General features: G+C 49.9%; 1 protein-coding gene across 1 annotated transcript in view; it reads right to left on the bottom strand.

The window, feature by feature from the left end:
• Positions 1-8154, bottom strand: part of MYH10 (myosin heavy chain 10) — a 105206-nt gene extending 97052 nt beyond the window's left edge. Inside the window, 3 exon segments of the mRNA XM_050908380.1 lie at positions 5014-5336; positions 5339-5390; positions 8096-8154. Of these exon segments, the coding sequence (XP_050764337.1) occupies positions 5014-5336; positions 5339-5357 (342 nt within the window). The 5' untranslated portion in view covers positions 5358-5390; positions 8096-8154.
• Between the last annotated feature and the right edge of the window lie 13303 nt (positions 8155-21457).

Genomic DNA, 21457 nt, shown 5'->3' with positions numbered 1-21457 from the left:
TGCAACTAGCTGCATTTTGAGTAACTGAAATGCTTTTAATAGACTGACAAATATGAAATACTAAGAAAGTTATATCCAGAATGCTGCCTAACAAAGCATTGAAACATTATTTAGAGTGATCAGGAACACTCCTGACCACTTTGCTTTTTGCAGTTCTAGAAGTGGTATACTGTACTTCAAAATTTACATTCAGAGTTCAAAAAAAAAGAGCATCATCTTGCTCTGAAGTGAAAGAAAAGGACTCTCAAACTGCACACTAACTAGTCACTCTCTCTTCCAAGTGCAGAGAAAACAAAATGGTAAAAAACTTAAATACTTTAAAAAAATACTGACACAGTTCTTTCCTTCAGATCAGCCATATGAGTCAAATTGGGTAGTAAATGTTGAGTAGAAGCCTAATTTTGAACATAACTGACATGCCTATATATAAGCTTTCTGAATAGACCCTGAAGCTAATGTGTTGTTGATATTGAAGTGCAGAGAGATCAAGATGGAGAAGACTCCTCTTCCCACACCAGAAACTCCTTTGGAGCTTTCAGACCTTATTTGTAGCTCTCCATCAAAGCACCTAAGTATTTCTCCCCTCCATACTGTCAAGCGCAGCATCTGTCCTCCTAGTACTTTATTTTCAGACTAAGTCCTCCTCCTTGTTTATGTCCCCTGCCACTCCCATCCCTTCCCACCAAAACCAGAGACCCATTTCAAGTGTCTCCTTTTTCCCAGGACTCCAGCTGAAGGAGACAGCTATAGCTCAGACAGCCAAAGTCACTTCTTCAGCTGGGCTTCACACACACACCCCCAACAGCAAACTGACACCACAAACCTCTGAGCCATGAACAGAACTGCTCCTGAATCTCTACAGCTTACAGCACAGCAGTTTAAAAATTAAAGCCAGTGATTTCCTACATTCAGATACCGTATTGGACCATGAAGAGTTTGGAAGCTGGTTCATGAGAAACCCAAACCTCATGAAGCAGTGACAAGAATTACTGAAGCAGTAATCTTGGCTATCACAGCTTGCCACAAAGTGGCAGCAACAGTGGTCTTGAGAACTTAGCAGCATTCAAGGCTGATGGACCCTCAACATCCACTCTTTCCAGTGGATGTCTCCATTTCATTGTCTGATTCAAAGATTATTTTCCCCCTCCCCATGAAATTATATTTTGTTGACATGACTTAAGCAGAAGCCAAAATCTAGGGCTGATATCTAGAAGCCTTCACAGTGGCATTTTACATGCAGGTCTTGCAAAAATAAAGATGCTTCCTCACTCAGGCTACAGACTTTGGTGACCCAAAACCTGACAACTAGACTCCTTTCTTAAAGCAATGCCCCAGAAAGGTATCTGGAACTCAGTTCATCATGGTGTAAGGATATTCAAGAACCACCTCAAAACCAGTCTGAGCAAAATCACGTTTATTCCAAATCTTCAAAAGGACCTCCTAAGCCTTTGGGTATTCCTCCTGGGTACCCTTACAATGGACTACTGCCACTTTCTGATCTACAGCTATGAAGGATATTACTAAATACACGCTGAAGATAGTGTTAAAGCTGGCAGAATAGTGAAGTTTTATATGAAGCTGAAGAATTGACAGTTCACAGGCATTTAAGGTAATCGAAACCCATGAGAAGCTGCCACTACAGCAAGACATGAGACCAATTCTGAATATTATTGACTCAAATGATGCATCCCTGCCATAAGAAATGATGATAACCCTAGAAAAGCAAAAAATTTGGAAAAACTCAGCTATTAAACACCAGGGAGAGCAAAAACTCCTGCCAAAGGTAGAAGTAATGAGAAAAAAACTGCTGTAGATGGCTGCACCTTCACAGAACCAACACCTGCACTTGATGAAAACCAAGCCTCAGACATGAGCAGAGATCATCTCGGGGACTCTTGAGATTCTGCAGTATCATGCTTAGTCATTGACAGGTTAAGGAGAAAAGTCCAAGTGCAAGAAGTCATGATGATAGATTTACCCATTCTCAGGGGTGAGTATATAGAGAGTTTACTTCAAAAGAATTTGCAAAGATAGTACAGCTTCTCTAGGAAAAATTTTTTTAACATATTTTTCAGTTACACTCAAAATAAACCTTGTGGCAAGAAATGGAATAGGTGGTGTTAGAAGTGGAGCAAGAAATTAAGTTATTTCGTCTCCAAAGCAAAACTGGGATCACTGTAGTTTACACTCCAACCATTCTTCCCAGCAGTTCTTGTACAAGTCCTGCTACCTTTCATCTTCTGCGCTGTCATGAACAGACCAGAAATAAACACAGGACCAAGCATGGACATCATGCTTTTACAAGCCACTGGTCTTCCACTTTCTCCATTTGTGTTCATCTCCCACAGCACAGTAATAATGCAACTCAGAGGCCAAGATCACGCCACTTGGCAGACATTAGAAATGCTGGAAGTTCCAGAAACTCCTCGCCATCTCTACTTAGATGTTATATGAAACTCTTGATGAAATGAGCATCACCGCTCAGGTCATGCTGACTGGCACTAGCTAGCTTTAGTCAGCCCTCCCTGTTCCTCCAGCAGTGTCATCTTGGAGAGGTAGATTATAGACAGATGACTAGACCCACTGACCGAATCCCTCAACTCATTTATTTCCTTTCTAGGGATTGAAAGGAAACATGTATCTACTTCAGTTGTCAGTCTTTCATCTTCTACTTCCTAGAAAGGCAACACTGCATGCTGCCTGTTGTGAATTAAAGGAAACCAAATCAGATTCACCATCTCCATCTTAACTACTTGAGATCAACACCAAAATATAAGATTTCAGTTTGGTTATTATGGGAGTACTATCTGGAAATCAAAACATACCTTTAACCAACTCTTGTCATGGCCAAACCACCATAATTCACTTCATCAGCTCAGTTAACTTTGGCTCTTTTCCTTACACCAAGCGAACATCAGCAGGATACGCAAGCAATGGCAATTGCTCTGGGCTGTGCAGTCAGCAGCAGCAATGATAGTGCCCCATCCAAGAAGTCTGGGGATCCCTGACAGAGATCCCTACCAGAACTGCACTAAAATCTCCACTAGCTTAAGCTCTTGATGAAGTTTCTCTCTATGACCCATTGATCTTTGCCAGCATTCGGCCTCTGCTCTAATAGTACTCGCAACTGCTTTTTCCCCCCCTTCAAAAAATAAGCTGAGTTTTAATTTCAAACAAGAAGCCATTATTACAGCTGCATAGAAACATTATTCTTGGTAACAGTAGCATCCACCAGCAATGTTCCTGTAACTCAGACCTCCAGTTAAGGCCAACAAATCCATTAGCTTCTTGATCCCAACCATCCTCTTCCAGGGCAGGGGCAGGTCATTAGTAATATACTGATGCAGTAATACCCCCATGTGACAGCAGTATCTCAACGCCAAGGAACCAAGTTTTAGAGTCTGCCTCAACAGTTAAAGAATGAAAGCAGAAAGCACCGTGCGGGGGGGCGGGGGGAAGGTAAGTCACCTATAGGACATCACTTAAACTCCACATATACAATAAGCCAGCCTTTCACAAAGCAGGGGTTAATTTGTCAGTCATCCAAAGTAACACAGTACTGTATCATCTGTGTATATAGAAGAATGACAGGTTCTCAATGCCATCCTCCAGAAGCATTTGGGGCTATGTTTACTGTATGGAGTCCTTGGACTAGAGCTTTGACATTTAAGGCCTTCAGCTTTTAACCTTCATAATGAAATACGGTTATAATAGTTGTAATGAATTTCATAACAACTAGCATTATGATTGATACATATACTGAAAACTTTTGACCTATCAACTTGTTTACTTTTAATTTTCAATCCAGTCCTTACTAATTATCCAATTAGTTTATTTATAAGCTTGCAGGAAGCATTCCAGAACTATTTTTTGCTGAGTTCTGCTGTAAGGGTCTTGGTGGAAGGCCTTGGAAGGGTACAAATGAAAAACCCACAGAGGAAACTGACAAAGAAGCACTAATACAAAGAATATTTTAAAGTTGCATATAATTTTTAATAAGTCCAAATATTACCAAAGGCCAAGCAAAAAAGTTATCCCATTAATACCTAGATGGAGGGGAAAATGAGCCAACTAACTAGCGGAACTAAATAAAATGGATTTAAGCTTTAGAACAACTGTTTATTAAAACGAGCCAAGCATTTAAGCAGATGTTGCAGTTTCTTTTAAGATAGAAAGTCTACTTGTAGCTCTTAATGATACTCTGACTCAACAAGTCACTATGCAATCAGTTTGCCAAGAGACAAGGAGCTACTCTTAACTGTACGGCACAGACACTCATTTAACATTGTTCAAGGAAGGAATGGCGTCAAAAGCAGCATCAACGGCGTTGTGATTCCTAACTCTATAGAAAGATGGTGATAAGCCAGATGTTCCAATTAGTGCTTCAAAACCACTGAAAAAAGAAAGCTTTATCTTATTGGTTTAAGCACTCGAACACATTCTTTCCTGGCCCACTAAGTTGATATTAGATTCCAAAGAGACATTTCACATTCCTAGCACTCTCCAGCTTCAGCTTTTAAATAATAGCATAGCGTAGCCTCTTATTATCATTTTTAATACGCAGCAAGTTAAAACAAGATATATGCTTATTCATATGAGCAATTAAACAACAGTAATTCAGCAAAGTTAGGTTTTGTAATCTCTCGTCAGCTCAAACAAGCCATTTGATACTATTCACTGTATCAGTTAAGCATGTCTGAGGCAAGTGCTCTAATGAGCGGCATGAGCTAAGCACCCAGAGTTGCCATTTACCATTCTATTTTTGAAAGATGCTTGCAGAATTATTTCCATAGGAGAATTTTTTATTATTTGTTTTATGACAACAGAGTTCTTGACCTGTACACAGCATGGAAAAAGACCCTGGACTAATTTAAATGCTAGGGACACAAAGTATTTAGGCTATCAAAATCAGAGACAAGACCCACTTCCTCCATTTCAAATAGGTAAAGGAATGGGACTCAGGTAAGTTCAGCTGAATTAGCACCCATAATGAATCTAATAATTAGTACTTACATAGATGAGCCCAGAGTAATACCGATCCTTTAAGTTATGCAATACAGAGGCTTCATTTAAACAGGTTAATTCTGCCATGTCTTCCACTTTAGAGAACTTGGGAGGATTCATCTTCTGAATGTCATCTTTATTGACTAGTGCTTTCTTTCCATTCTCTGCCAGTTCAACCAACACTTCATCCCCTTTTTCCTCCTTGATGCTGGCTGCCTCAAAACCATGGCGCTCTGAAGGAATCCACACCAACTTTTTAGCAGTCCAGTCAGCCTGGGTGGCAGGGTTGTAGATTACAGCCCTATCCACAAAGAGGTATCTCTCCGGATCTCCTGTCCCGATCTCTGTGCCATTGTAGGAAGTGAAGGTGTCCACTATCAGTTACCCTGTAAATTGGAGAGGAAAAAAGCAAAGAGTATGTTACATACCATATTCTTATCGATGAAATGAATGGAGCTATGGCACATCAATTAAATGATCTATCACTAATATCTGTATCTTCTCTTGATGAAGAAGCGTCATTAATTTCTTCCATAGTCTAAAGAAGTCGCTGTACAACTGAGAGCCCCTATTCACACAGCGGCCCTCTGAACAAATGAACTGCCATACAAAAGTTAAAATGATCTGTCAAGTATAATCCCAGATCCAGTACAGGAAACCCAGTATAAACTGGTTCTAACTGTACACCAACCAGGGAGAGACTTTGCAACAAATGTGAGAGCTACAAGCAGGAAAAACACATATCTGTCTTCTGTGCTTAAATAAGGAAGAAGTGCAAATTTAACAAAAGCTTGCCAGTAAACTCAACTTCAATTGAACAGTAAAAAAAAAAATATATAGATAGATATAAAAATATAAAAAATGTTCAGTGGATAGCTACCTATAGTAACCAGAAGGCAGCAAGAATATGTTTTAAAACGTTCATTTTCAAGTACAGACAAGAACTTGAGACATTTGGGGTTTCTGCAAGCCATTAAGCTAGCTAAAAGTTGCTCATATTCTTCCTGAAAAAACATAAGACTTCGCATTTCTACAGCCTGCTTCTGTTCTCAGTCGTGAGCACTGACATTACCATATTCCAAAAAAATGTCTCCAGATCTCAAGTTTACCTTGAGGCTCAAGACGCAGCAAGGACTGATGTTAGATTTTCCAACAGCTTCACGGGTAATTTGAAGAAGAAAGAAAAACTGCTGACAAGAGCTCCTGCACACTCATTTTACATATTTGCCTCTATCTAAGAGAGGCCACTGCATCTTTAGTTAATACTACTGTCACATCCAGGACTCTTGGAGCTAGCAGTTTCATCTGCAACTGCCCGAGGAGCAACAAGGTCAAGCCTGACACCTAGTACTCAGGTCATTAAATATCTTGTTTTTTCACACACTAGATCTTTTCTGCTGAAGAATGTTACATTAGCTAATGGTAGCCTTTTCCAGCAGGTAACCTAAAGGGTAGCTTCAAAAGCAAGGAAGGTTTCGCAAACTGCATTTGTCATTTTTCATACTACGGTATGCACCCTGATGGAAGTTCTGCAACACACCCATCCTCAGAAGAACATGTAATTAAATACAATAGTTGTGCCTCCATCTCCCGCATGGACATTTGTTACATTGTCCAACTTTAATGTAAAGTAAGCATGAAGTCATTGAACCCTTCAGAGGTTCGAGGAGCAGACCGTTTACTACAGACGGCTTAATTCAAATCAAGAGGTGATGACTCAACATTTAAAGTATTTTAGAAGAGCCTCTGAGAGAAAAATTCAATGAAGAAAGAGGGAATCATTGAGTGGACACCTTAAGTGATAGCTGGACTCCTCAGCCAGGAAAATGAAGATATTAGTCAAGGAATGCTACACTTGGCTCAAGAAGCCCACAAATTTAATATCCGAGCCTCCAACCCCAATTCAGAAAGCTGTTTGTCTCCACTGTGCTAGACTACAGCTGAAGTTCCAACAAAGACCTGAAACACCATTGCCACCCTCGTGTGCAAATGCATCTCGGTGTCAAATCTCTGAAGCTCCCTGGCCAGGTATGATAGAGAGCCAAACGCATTTATGATAAGCTCAGTCTCAGTTTTGCACACTGAGATGTAGTGAAACCTAGAGGTCAAATAAAACTCTTACGACAAAATTAATTATTATTGTTCCCCAGAGGAATTAAAGGCTGAAGACTGAAATGAACGCATGGACTGACTTTATACCAGTTCCTGAGAAATATACCTAACATGGGGGATCACAGACAGTTTCAGGGTCATTTTTCCACTTTGGCTTTTAATTCCACAGAGCCCATCACAAAAGACCCTCTGCAGAAGCAAAGCAAGTTGCAGCTTACTCTACCCAGGGCTCCTCTATTAACAATGGCATTCAAATGAAATACACAAATGAGCACATTTATCATGCAGGAATCCAGCACTCCCAAAAGACAACTAGAGGGGGGGAAAAAAAAAAAAAAAAACCTACACACGTTCTGCTCCTCTAAACAAAAGGGGGGTGGGGGGAGCACCGGCGGAGACGGGGAGTGGCATCCCTCAGTGCAGCCCGGGCATTTTCAAGGACAGGGGCAGCCCGAGGAGCCGCAGAAGCCGCACCGCCCCCGGGCGCCGAGGGCTGATGCTCGCCGCCGTCCTGCTGCGGGAGCGGCTGCGGAGCCCCCCTCGCAGGGCCGCAGGTCCCGCCGCCGCCCCGAAGGACAAAGGAGGCGGCCGGGGCCGCTCGGCCCGGCGGGGCCCGGGGAGCGGCCCCCTCCCCGGCGCAGCCCGGCCCCAGCCCCGCGCCCCCCGCCCATCCACCGCCCCGCCCGCGCGGAGGCTGCGGGAAAGGGAGAAAATGGCCACCTTCCCCTCACCGATGCCGCCGGGAGCGGCGGCGATGCGGCGGAGGGGGGGGGGGGGGAAGGGGGTGGGGGGGGATGCGGCGGCGCGGGCGGGCGGGACGGGCGGCGCGGCCCACACAAGTGGGTCTTTGTGTGCCGGGCCCGCCGCCCCCGCCCCACCCCCACCGCGGGCGGGCCCGGCCGCGCGCCCCCGGCGAGCCCCCCCAGCCCGCCCCGGGGAGCCAGGGGCCGCCGACCGCCGCCGGGCCCCGCCGCCTCACCTGTGTAGCGCCCGGCCGCCGCCGTGCCCCGGAGCTCGCGCCGCCCGCCCGGCTCCTCAGCACTCGTGCCGCTCCGCCCCCCGCCCGCCGCGCTCCTTTAGCGCCACACCGAGCCCTCCGCCCCCCGCTCGCCGCCGCCGCCGGCCCCGCCCCCGCCGCCGCCGGCCGCCGCCTTCCCATTGGGCGGCGGCCACGTCCGTCCGCCGCCGCGCGCTCGCCCATTGGCCCGCGACGCGGCCGCTCTCCAGCCACGGCCATAGCAACCTCCACACGCTACCCTCCAAACCCCGCCTCCCCGCTTCGCCCCGCCCCCTCAGCGCTCATTGGCGGGCTACGCCCGCCCGTCGGCCCACATCGCTCCTCTCACTGGGCGCCTGCCACGCCTGTCGGGGCGGGCTCCGCCCCGCGCTGCAGCACGCCCGGCGGGAGGCGCGGCGCGTCCCCGGCGCTGCAGCGGGCGGTGCGCGCGGTGCTGCAGCGCGGGGCGGGCGCGCGCTTCCCCCTCACCCACCCACGCTCCCCCCCCCGGCGGCGTCCCGGTATTTTGGGTCGATGAAGGGTTTTTCAGGCCCCGGCCCCCGGGCCGGCTTCCACCGACGTGAGAGATAACGGGGAGACCCGTCCCCGGGCGCTGGAAGCGGGCACTGCCCTCCCGCCGGGCCCCGGCGGCGGCGGCGCCGTGCTGGGGGCTCGGGGTCGCCTCACGCTCTCCTCAGCGGTGCCCGTCTGAGGTAGCAGTCGCAGGCTTCCAGGCCGTGGGCGGGATGGCGGTCCAGCAGAAAAGCACCTGGACCCGATTTCCAAACTTCCAGTTGTAGAAACTCTGCCGCAGCCCTCGGTAATTGCTCCCGGGGGTAATTACTCTGACTGGTAAAAATAAAAACCCAGCCCTCACTGCGAGTCTGACGCGGCCTCCCAGACCCCGGACCCCGTCGAGTGTCTCCGCGCTGGCTCTGCAGCCCCCCGCAGCAAAGCATGCTCCTGCGTGGCGGCCGTTCAGCCGCCACAAAGCAGCCCCGGCCTCCTCTGCCGCAGGCCGGCCGGCCGGGCTCGTGCTCACATGCGTGTTTTTCCTCTTCCTTAAACATAATCCTGAGGCTTTTTGGAGGCCTCGCCCGTTTGCCAGCACCTTTTCTGGATCAGGTGGGTAGGCAGGAGGCTGCAGCATGGGGAAAAAAGGCCATTTGCAGTGTCTCTGACAGTCTCGTGGGCTCACGTGGACTTTGAACTTTGGTGCCGGGTGGGTTCGGGTGTAACGCCTTGGGGGGCTGCTGGCCCGCGCAATCTGGCGCTGCCGCTGCCTGGGATTTCGAGACAGAGAGCTTCAACGTCGTGATGGCCTTCCCTGGTTTTTTTGCGAAATCTTTCCCATGTTTCGCTCCCTGGCTCAGAAAGCTGCTCAGGGATCACGTGTGGTACGTTCAACCTCCGGGGAATGGGCACAACCTCTCGCCGCAACCACGGCTCGCTCCAGCCCTGCATGTGAGCAGGTAGCTAAGAGCATCAAGGATTCCCATTGCCCGAGCTGCGGGTTTCGTTTCTCCGCCCAGACCAAATGCAAATGCGAGTGGCTGAGGAATTAGAGCTATTTTGGTGGAAGGAATTTATGTCAGATCCTTCTGAACAAGACTGCGAGCGGGGTGAGGAGCAGAGAGAAGTGGCAGGAAGGAGCATCAAGCCTGGCACGGGGCGAAGCTGCAGCGGGGGATCCCGGGGAGGGCTGGGGGTGTCAGGCAGCGCCTGGGGACAGGAGTAAGGGTGTCTCCCATTTCCCCTGTGCTTAGGAAGCAGGACTTTCTATGGACTACCTGCATGAACGGAAATGTTTTAAAGCAGCACCTGCCATTTCAATCCAACTTAGCATTTTTGGACAGGCTGCTCGGTTCAAAAAGTGAGGCAATAAGGCAAACCGTCGGGAACCAGGCTCCTGGCACGGAGCTGGAAATCATTCGGTCATCTCTGCTCATCTCTGCACACAAATCAGTTCATGCGCAACTCCTGGCACTTGGATTTATATGAAAGTCTCCCTCTTAATTACCATTTCAGTGGGAGGTCTCGTACATCCTGTTTCACCGAAAAATAAGGGTGTTGACTCGCAAACGCAGGTAGATGAAAGCCAAAAGGCTGAACTGGTTACTCCCCAGCTGTTTTTCGCTTTGCAAGGACTGCCACTCCCGGGGCCTGGACGGCTGAGCTGCATGGCGAGCCACCCCGAGCAGCCGTAGGCAGCAGAGCGAGCCCAACACCGCGCGGACTTTGGGTTGCTTAAATGCAGGCATGCGGCGTGCCGCATCTCCCAGGATTTACAATTTTTCCTTGCTCGGCCATCAGGTCTCCACAAGATACTCGTTCACGGAGCGATGCCAGCTCCTCAGCAGCGCCAGGGCTTTGCAATGGAGCAGCCTGATGAGTATTTTGCTCCCTTTGGAAAAACCACGCGCTCAAGGAGCAGCATCGTGCACTGGTTATGGTCACCCCTCGGGGCGGCTGAGGCCTCGGGATGGTGCAGCACCCACACCTTGACGCCCTCACGCTCCGGGTCAGCACCTCCACATCACGCTGCTTCGGGCTTCAATCACAAAACTTCCATTTTTAGGCATACAGTGTCTTTTAAAAGAAAAATAGAAACATCACACAGAAAACATTATTCTAGAGACAAGCTGTTTGAAGAGTTTAGTTTCCTTTAGAAAATTATTTCCATGGAAAATCTTTGAGGCTCTTGTAGATGCCACGTGGAGCGTGTCAGGGTTATAGCATTAAGTTATTATTTTTATCACACAATTATTTTTATCCAGGCTGGTGTTAGGAAGGAATTCCCCAAATCCACTCAATGTCTTTAACCCATAGAGGGAAAGATGATATTTCTGTCTTCTCCAGGAGGCAGGAAAGAGCAGAAAGAAACATCTTTCGTAAAGGATTTTTATTTGACATAGGGACTCAGCTGGTCCCTAATCCTAAAATTGTTTCCCTGCCTTTAAACAGAAGGCTAATGATACCGTTCCTAGTAGGGCATGCATGTGCTTAAGGCAAAGCATGTCCCCATGGGTGTTTCCAGAGCTGGAACCCGAACAGGTAAATAAGAACCACTGAAGCATAAAGCAGTGCTTGAGATTTTTAAGACAATGTGGAGAATTTAGGCAAAAAATGCTCCATTCATTTCTAATTTAGAGGTCTTACTACTGGTGGCATGTATTGGAAAGCTAATTTCCATACTAGGTGATGTGCGCCTCCATCCCCAGTCTGCTTTGGACATTGCGAGGCAGGATGAACTTCTGCAAGGGGAAAACACACAACCGACATCCAACAGCTGTTTGTTCTGTCCCATGTCCCTGCCAGCATCCACAAATAAGCCAAACAACCCTCGTTCCTTGATTATTTGACACCTTTGCTTCCTGCAGAGACTGGCGTCCTCCCTCCCTGCTCTGCATTCTGACTGCAGCAGGTTTTGGGCGCATCTCCAAGACTTACAGACCCAGGTCTGGCCTCCCCCAGTAGCCCCACATCTTTGCAAAGCAGGACATCTTAGCATCTTTCTGGGTCAATTTTTTTCTCCATAACTTCAAGTACTGAACAATACTGAGCCAGGGTTTAGAATTAAATATTTAAATGCAGGAGTTGCATATGCACAGACATGGTCTGTGCTTAGTGGTGACAAGGGGACACGTGAATAAAATCCACGCGGATTCGGTTTCCAGTTCAAAGCCTGACTTGCTGCGGCTTTGGGTAGCCACGGTACCTTCCCTGCCCTCACTCACCCTGCAAAGGGAAGAGACTCCATTATGCCCGTTTGCCACGTCAGAGAAGAGATCACGTTTGATGTATAATGTGCATTGACACCTTCAGAAGGAAGGTGCGAGGAAAAGGCAGAATTGCTCATGTAAAAACTGCTTGCTTTGTTGCATGGGATCAAAACACAGAGAAGTGTAGGAATAAAAGAAAAATTATTCCACAATAAAATTACTTTATGGTAAACATTTCTATGGGAGAAGCTTGAAAGGAATTGGAAATTCAAGCCTCATGCTTAATGCTTGAGTTTCAAAGCTTTCCGAGATGTAATAAATTACAGTAAGATGAGGTTACACTTATTTCTTGAAGCATGCTGTCCTCCAGGACTGTGCCGTTTATTTTATCTCATATGTCAATAGGAAACGTTCTGAAACAGGAGGTGTTCTCCAGAGCGCCGCACAGGGATCAGCACCAAATATGAGCTTCATTGTGTCACCCATCATATATTTTAGTCCTGGATAGTTTAAAAAGTTAGCTAAATCAGGAATGGAAAGTCTGCTTCTTACTCACAAAAGGGGATTGCACAATAGTTGGTTGGGCAGGCTGCTGTGAACCTGATGTCAGATCAGCAAAAATAGCCACCTCTGCAGCAAATGAGTCAAGATCCGAGCAGCAGAGTGAAAGATTTGCATTCCCTCCGAGCAAGCCTCCGACAACCCGCGGTCATTTTCTAACAGGTTGTGCTGGAAGCCAAGACACTCCATAGAACATCTCGAGCCTCTTCGAACATGAAGTGCTGAAGCGGAGGACCAAGGATGAGATCCATCTCGGATCATCCTGCTGCAATCATGCTAGGAGCGAGACCTGGACATGCACAGGGGACCTGTGCTCGCCCGCTCCTTGCTTTCTCTCTTCCTTCCCCTTTCCTCCATCCGTCACACTGAGAAGGAGCGGAGGCTGGGAAGGTAGAGCAGGATTTTCGCAACCATGCCTTCCACCCTCCACGCAAGGGTTTGGCATGCGTTTCTCTTCCCTCAAGGAAAAGGAGGGCTCATTCACAAGTCTCTGCTTAAAAACAGCCAGAAATCTGAACCTCCCTTTTGCCCTCAAAGCAGGAACTTGTCTGTGAGATCTGTCCTCCCCCGCCTCGCTCACCACACCCTGAGATCGGAAATTGTCCCCCAGAAAACCACATGCGGCAGGTTTGGGGAGCTGCCCTTTTACTTCTGGCTAGCTGGGAGCTTGCAATTCACCGGGCCGGATTCTCATCCCAGTTACACCAGTTTGCATTGCAGAAGCACTTCTCGTTTGCAGTACTGTTTTTAAGGGAAAAGGATTTAGCCATTATATAGTAGAAAGGCTAGAAGAAAAATTTCTTAGGCATCATAGGATCAGAGGGTAATTCAAGCTGGAATGGACTTCAGAAGATCATCTAGTTCAACCTAGCTAGGATTTTGCAGACTTAAAAAACCATAAAGAAAATGGTGGAGGTTTCCCATTGCAAAGGACACATTTCCCTGGGGATCTCTGCCTCGTCCAGAACTGGCCTTTACTCAGCACAACTGCAAGATTAGGTGCTTGGATGCCAGCAGGGTGAGCATGTCACGCATACCTCTCCCGATGGGAAAAATTCCCCTCCTCGCATTTTGGATGTGAGGTTTATTTGTAGCCACCTCTCTCATGCCCCATCTCCATTTCCCATAGGCAGGGCTCGTGCATCAGTACTGGTCCAGCACCCACCTTGGCTTCCCTGGCTGGAAACCCTATTTATCCCCTCGCTTTCCTTCCCCTGTCCCTCTGCCCACGCTGCCAGGGCACACTCACAGAATGTTTTCTACTTTGAACTAAATACCCCATTTATAGCTGGGCAAACCCAGCAAGGTTTTTTTGAGATGTGTTGTATACAAATACAAAAGTGATGCCAAGGAACACGAGTCCCCTGCATGGTCCAGGGTTTGGGCTGGCTGTGTGCTGGAGGGGCTGGGCAGAAATCGAGGGGCTGCCCTTGAAAGAGGTCACTGCACTAAAGCCCCAGAGTGGGAGAGCTGAGCTCGTCGTGGCTGGGGAGTGGGCAGGGGGCAGCTGCCCAGGGCTCCTTTCTCACTGCCCTGCAGTGGCCCTTGGCCGGGCTGAAGGGACCAAATCCTTCCTCTTGGGCCAGAACCTCCATCTGAGACCAATTTCTCCTTTCTGGCAGAGATTTAGCTAAAACTATCCATTTTTTACCCAATTAAAGGATCAGCAAGGAAGAAACAGTGCTGAAAAGTTCCCATCAGGGCATATCCAGCACTCTCAGTGGAAGCCCTGGCCGTGCCTGTTGGACAAGGAGCAAAGGCACAGCAGAGCTGGCCGTTCTCCGCAGGGCTGGGGGACATGCCGGGGACATGCCAGGGTGGGTGGGACACTGAGAATTGAGGGGACACTTGGGCCAGGGCTACCCCAGGTGTCCCCCAGCCCACAGGCGATGCTGCTGGAACAGGATGGGACCCGCACTGGAAACCAAGCCTGTCCTTGCGCATCCCAGCTCCGCACGCCTGCCTCCCACCTGCCCTCGGGGACTCTTCGAATGCCCTAATGCTCCATGGAGGAGAAAAACCCTTCAGGGCCCACTCCAAGGAGCAAATGGCCAAAAAATGAGCTGAGGATGGCATCTGACAGACCACAAGGGAGAAACCTTCCACCAAGGGCAGAGATCTGATGGCTGCTGGGGTGCCTTGGGAGCCTAGGGCCCATTTTTAAAGACAAATGATGTGTTTGGGATGTCTCCCTGCCTTGTGAGAAGGTGTGAGCTCCTCAGGGTCCGCCTGAGGAAGGCATGGACATGCCCAAGTGCACGAGCAGGTCCCGCCAGACTGCCAGCAGTCTCCAGGGCTAGCAGCAACTTCAGTTTCTTCAGACCTGACCCCGAGAGGTTGTGTCTGCTTAGAAAACCACAGAAAAGCATTCCTGAGCCCTGCCTCGTGTTTGGACATGGGGCACAGGTACTGCCAGCTCTCCTGACCCTGTAAAACCCTCTCATACTTCAAAAGTGTGCATTTGCAGGGCCAGGCTGCAGCACTGCACCCTCTGACCACCTCCAGTCCTCTGCAAGTGGCAAGCAACAGCGTGCAGGGTTTGCCCTGGCAATTTCAGCGTACCAGGGATTTTCCCAGCTTCAGTTGGAGCCTCCTGTTTGTTAGACTCTGTGCAGTCTTTAATTGGAGCTGATTTACGGCATTTTTATTGCTGCAGACAGCCAGCAGTTGGCACAGCAGGCAGCTTTAATATTACTTTTGCATTTTGTTATTGAATCACCAGCTTGGAAGGCAGTTGCGGGGCTTTTTATAGCTGCCGCCTGCTCACGAGCAGCCTGGCACCGCAGCCCCTCTCTGGTCTTTGAATAAATAACTCTCACCATCTGGGCCAGCGGGAGCCCGTCCGGTTGTCCGTCAGTGGACCCAAACGCCGGGACACGAGCATGTCTGAGCCCGGCAGGTCAAGGAGCCGCTCATCCTGCTCGACGGCTCCAGCAGCACGGCCACTTTTCAGCCACTGCTCTGGGGCTCATTGGTGGCTTTACTGTCCTGTAAGGTTGGCCTTGAGGTTTTTGCCTGGAGATTTTCACCACGGATGTGCAAGTGCTTCCCCCAGGGTGCTAAATGTAGCTTCTGCTGTGGAAGAGGAGATACGGTCCAGGCTGGACCTGCTGCCTGCGTCAGGCACGTCCCGGTCGCTCCCCAGCTCAGGACAACTCAAAGGCTGGGGCAGAGGATAGTGTCCCAGCCGCTCTCACCCTCCCATGTCCAGCAGAGACTGTGACAGATCCAGTGGCTGTAGGATATGTCTTCTCCTGCAGCTCACCCTTTCCATTCATGCTAATACTTTGCTTCTTGGTCTCACAGGCATGAAGGATCTCAGTCCTGGTCCAGTTTGCCTCTGTGCAAGGGGCATGATAGTATGCCTAAAAGGGAGGAGGGTGGTCTCCTCCTGTTATCAATTATCACACGCAGTTTGTTTTATCATATTACATTCAAAGGAGCCAATTGGTCTTTACGAGCCTCCTCCATGGCTATTTATCTTTGACCTGAGAGCAGGAGGGTCAGGCCTTGTGGACACCAGCTTCCTGACACTGGTTAAGGACCAGCTGGAGAAACCCTCTCTCCTAGAAACCCAGCAGCTGAGTCCAGTGCATATGGCTGGGAAATAAATTCTTCCTGGGGGATGTTTCTGCAAGGGGAAGCAGTCAGTGATCCTCCTATCACATCCATATCACAGCATGCCGGCTCTGTCAGGGTGTGCTGCGCAGGGAGTTCCCATCACGGCCCTGGCAGCTGGGCTCACCCTGGGATGTTAGCCCACAGCCACCATCTAATTCAATTTAATTCAATCCAATTTAATGATTGACTGAACCCTGCTGGTTTAATTAGCAAGCCAATACTCAGCTATCAGCTGGTCATTGAGTTTGTAACTCATGGGCCAACCCCTTCCCTGGGCTGGGGGGGGGGGGGGGGGGCATGGATCTCTGCTCGGTCCCAGGGACCGAACTCCCTCAGGTGGGTGAGGATGAGCAGGGTGAGGAGCAGTTAACCCCCGGCACAGCCCACACGGCACGATGAGCGCCGCAGAGCCCAGCTCCATCGTCAGAGGGGCACCAGCGCTTCGCTTGATGCCAAAGGGAAAATGAGCTTGCATATCCCCATTAAGGTCAGGATATTCACCCTGTCGTGGCATTGGTGCTGGCCTAAGCACTGGGATCCCACCAGCAGTGTCTAGTCCCCTCGAGGCACTGTGCTGTGCTGGTGTACCTTGTCCCCAAAGTCACAGGCCCCAAGGGATGATGAGGCAGAGTGACGATGTGGTGAAGGTGTCCCCAGCTGGCAGACGGGGACCCGAAGCAGCAGGCCTGGGCTGGGTGGGGAAAGCTTCACTCTCCCCTACACACCGTGGGCAATCTCAGCATTGGCAAAGGGCTGGAGCAGAGAGCTGAAGGCACTTGCCAGTCCCAGCAGGGACAACTCAGCCATGGGATGACTTTTAAAATACCTCTATTGCTTGTTCACACCCTGTGAATGGCGCTGTTTTGAGCTCTGTGGGTGGAAAATGCGGGTAACGCATGGGAAGGGTGGGAGACAACACAGCACAGAGCCTGAAGCTCTTGGCTACCACAGAAATGGCTCCCAGAAGTGTGAAAATATCGTTCCCACAGCATGACAGCGGGGGCTGAAAGGGCAGAGCATCATGGTAAGCAGGGTACTTCCAACATGGTCATCTCTCCACTCTCATGAGCATAACCCTGTTCCCATCCATGGTCATCTCCCTGTTCCTCTGATCATTGCCCCCTTTTCATGGTCATTTCCCTGTTCCTGTGATCATTGCCCCATTCCTGTGATCATTGCTGTGATCATCTCCCCATTCCTGTGATCATCGCCCCATTCCCATGATCATCACCCTGCTCCCACACAGGCAGCATTCCCATTTCCCACCTTGGCGTGGGTGCAGCCCATGTCAGGGGCATGGAGAAACCGGGGACCAACACACACTCCTGGATAATTGCTCCCAGCTCACAGACACAGAGGAGGGCCGAGCACCATAGTGACGATGCTTGGCAGAGCTTTAGGATGAAGATAAAGGTGATTTGCAAATGATTCAATGATTTTGTTTTTAATTGGACTTGTGCCTTTTCTCATCTGTTTAAGATGGATGAGATTGGTCTGAGCATCTGAAAAGGTTGTTTGTAAAACAAACAAACAGGCTATTAATTATCCTGGATGTTAACCTTCGTCTTCTTTGACTTTGCTGGAAGGCACCGTAGGAAGGTCTGCTCTTGCTGAAGGATGAACCCTGTTGGGTTCAGTTAACCAGGTGCAGCTCCTGGTGCAGGTATTCGCCCATCAGCATAGGAGCGGTTGCAACCACCTTCATTTAACCATCCGCAACCTGATTGAAGAGAGTCCACATAGCCCAGTTGCATCGGTTTAATGAACCTATCTAGCAAATGAATTTAAGGCAATCTAGAGATGAAGCTCCTGCAGCCTCCCCCACCTCTGCTGAAGGATCTTGGTGCTGAATATTTAACGGAGACTTCCTTCCTCCGCGTGTATTTACACCCTGGGGTTTAAAGAGGCTGAAATGAATGTCTCTTTTAGTAGCTCAAATTTTTGTCATTAGTCTATTTATTTATTATTTCTTAGTTGTAATTTTATATGTGTGTTGTTATTCAATCACCAACAGATCTCAGCACTGGGTGGAAACTAAACCTGATTCTGGGAAAAATAAAATACCCCTTTTTTTTTATTGTTTTCTACTTGAGCAGCCTCTGCAGGTGCTGGTGTGCCTCCAGGGCAGAGTTGAGGGATTTTTCAATGTAAAATCATGTGGAAATAAGCATAGAGGGGGAGTGCTCATACAGGGACTGTGTTTAAATAATGCTGAGCAATGATGATTTTGCATGGTGCAAAGAACACCAACAAGGAGATGAAAGAGCACAGAAGAGATGAGCAGAGCTTCAAGTTGAAGGAAATCTCCTAATTTCAGCCCTGCAGCAGGGAAATGAGGAGTCACCAGCAACAAATACCGGGGCCACTGCACCCAGGGGACACTCTTAGCTCTGGTGCATTAGCTGGGGGGATGGAGCTACGCTGGGGGAGAGCAAAGCCACTCTTTCAGGGTGTGTAAAGCCCCCACCATCCCCAGCTTGAGCACGCATGGGATAACCATGTCATCAGCATATCCGTGCAATTACCGGAGCTGTTTTCAACAGCGGCAGCCCATGCTGCAGGGGACGGGGCTATCGATTTGCAACAGGAGATGCAGCCAATGGGGGTTTTTAATATCCACATCCTTGTCAGGAATTTTATTTTTCCATAGGGCTCTTTCCCCTCCCTCCTCCCATTTCAATTTAAATTTTCTGTCAGGGTCCCAAAAGAGGCCAGCCCTCACCCCCAGCCGAACGTACGTGGGACCTGTAATGAGTTAGGGCTGAATTCCTGCCAGCCCTTCTGGTAACGTTTAAAGAGGATGCTGGCGGCTGTCCAAACCCCGAGCGCTGTGGAGGAAAGAAAGGCAGCGCTTGACGGGAGTTAAGATATTGCAGGATGTCTGGGAGACAAACTTCATTCAGGGTAATATTGCAACCCACAGTAGCAAGGTAATCCATAAACAGCGAAAGGCTGATGAGCTCTTTCGTAGCCAAAGGACCCCTGGAAGCCTAGGAGGCAGAGTGCAATTTATTTGTTTCTAATATGTAAAAATGCGCTTACTTGAAGGCATCTGGTGGAAGGAGAGATTTCAAATCCTCCTGTGTATTTCTTTTTTTTTTGAGGGGGGAAACAACCCTTTTCTGGAAAGCCTGGTGTAGCCACAAACTGGCTGTGGCCGAGCAGGTCCTGTTCAGCAGAAGATGGTTTCACAGCTCCATGTTCCCAGCCCAGGTTTTCCAAAGGAGGCAGCTGAAAGTGCTGCAAAAGAGGGGGTTCCAGCAGCCCCCAAGCTAGGTCCATGTGGGGACACCCTGCCTGGGCTGCATGCATGGGATTGGTATAGCCAAGCCTGATCAGCTGCCCTGCGAGCAACTCGTTCAGCAGCACGGCAGCTCACCCTGCACCCATCCGTGTCCCCAGCAAGCAGTGCCAGGAGGAGGGTGGAGGGTGGCTGCTTTGCAGAGGGGTCAGGGCATGGCCCCTCCACCACCTGAGTTTTGGGCAGCTGGGGAGAAACCAGGTTGATTTTTAGGAAAGCTGGGGAATGGCAGCAGTCTGAGTTCCCGCTTGGCCCCCTGCCTCGAAATCAGGGCTCCCGGGCTCAGCACCACGGGGACTGGGATGCGCTGGCGATCACGGGGCTCCAGGAGATGGGGCATAAAGAAGCCCCATGGACCCTCAGGGCACGCTGCAGCTGCGGGAACAGACTGCAACTGCATCTTTTTGCAGCACTGCAACTCCTCTGGGAGAAATCCTGGTGTATTTGGTGAGGGCTTGGCCGTCCGTTAGAGCCCGTGGCCAGGCCACCACCATGGTCACAATGTCACCATATCTGAAGCAGCGCATGCTTGTGTGGCTGCTGCAGCTGCTTGCCTGCCTTGCTTTCCCCTACCTGTGCCTTCCCGAAGGCATTTTTCTCTGCCTGCCCATGTGCTCCCAGCCTGCCCCGTGCAGGGGGTGTGGGGGTGTGAGGGCAATGCAGCAGCACAATTCACCACTCCACATCTCTGTGCAACAGCGAGAAAAGCTTTTCCTAGCTCAAGGATAACTGCAGGGTATCCCACACCTAACACAGAGTTCACGCATATCTCCCTAAGCAGGGAAGCATGTACTCCCCCTTTTTTTGTGCCCCATCAAAGGTGCCCGCTCTGCCGTGCTCCCTGGACCGGGCACCTCCTCCTCCCAGGCAGTGGGGACCCGAGGAAGCCCGTTCGGCAGCACCTGGGTGCCCATGAGCTAGGGTGCCCATGAGCTACCTCGGTGTCTCACACCTCCTCCCCCAGCCTCTCCTCCCAGGAATGCTGCGAATGCAAAAGCTGACAGCTGCCCAAACCAGCTTTTACCCTTATATAGTATCTGCTTACACTCTTCCCTCCCGAAAGCCGGGCTGGAAAAGCCTGATGACAGTGTGGGAAGATAAAGGGCTGCTGCCAGAGCGGGGATAAATATTTGTCATTTTCCATCACTTTGTAAGAGCAGGCATCAAGGATCACAGGCAACCTGCAATTAAACCGGATTCCAATCTGATTAACTGCAGCTCTACCAACTTAACCCTTCTGCGCTCACCCCCCCACTGAGCCAGCACGGTGCCACCAGCACCGGAGGGGTTAACGCTCGTACATCCAGGGAGCAAACTGTCACCAGGGATTAATTGCAAGTCCAAAGGTGCAATAAATAAAGGGGTGCTCCACTGGTAGCAACGACTGGATGCAAACAGCGGGTGACAGCTGGAAGCAGGGAGATGTCCTTGAGCGAAGCCCCTTTGCAGGGCACTGCTGGCTGGTGCTTCCCCGCCAGCGTTGGGGAGCTGCTGTCCCGAGAGGGCTGATGTCACATCTTCAGTCTGGACTGAGACCTTTGCTCCTGGCATCACTTCTGGGGTACTGATGCGTGTTGGTAACGCCCCCCAATAAACAGCTCAGCAGAAGTCCAGCAGCAGAGCCTCGCTTTCCCATGCGCTCACCCCAACCTGTTTGCTTGCCCCATGTCCCTGGAGGCTGGACACAGGCCCAGCTGCAAACCCGCACGCTCCCTCTGCCCCGTCAGCGCAGGGCCGGCGGCTGGCAGCTCCTGTGCCTGGCCAGCCCTGTGCAACTTCTCCCCCCCAGTCTCTCCAACACGGGCTGCTTGGCCCTAGTTCCCACTGGCTTTTACTGGGCTGGTCCCCACTTTGCCAACGCTGCTGTGACCAAATGTGTCCCTGCGGCAGAAACACTTGTCCCCGTGCCGGGCAGCATCCCTGGCTGAAAAGTGTATGGGAAAGGGCACGGATCCGGCCAGTCTGAAGCCACATGGCTTGGTCCTAGCAGGGTGGTCCTCCCGCTGCCACCCCAGCCACTCCGTGGCCCAGAGCACCCATATCCGGCTCTCTGCCAACTCAGACAAGTTGTTCACATCTCCAGCCTTTCCTTCATAGGCACAAAAATTACATTTCCTCTCTTTTTTAGTCCCCTGGGTC

This window comes from Gymnogyps californianus, chromosome 19 (assembly GCF_018139145.2).
Source record: "Gymnogyps californianus isolate 813 chromosome 19, ASM1813914v2, whole genome shotgun sequence".
Classification (NCBI taxonomy): domain Eukaryota; kingdom Metazoa; phylum Chordata; class Aves; order Accipitriformes; family Cathartidae; genus Gymnogyps; species Gymnogyps californianus.
Note: the sequence above shows the minus strand (reverse complement) of the source record. Positions and strands in the feature narration are given on the sequence as shown.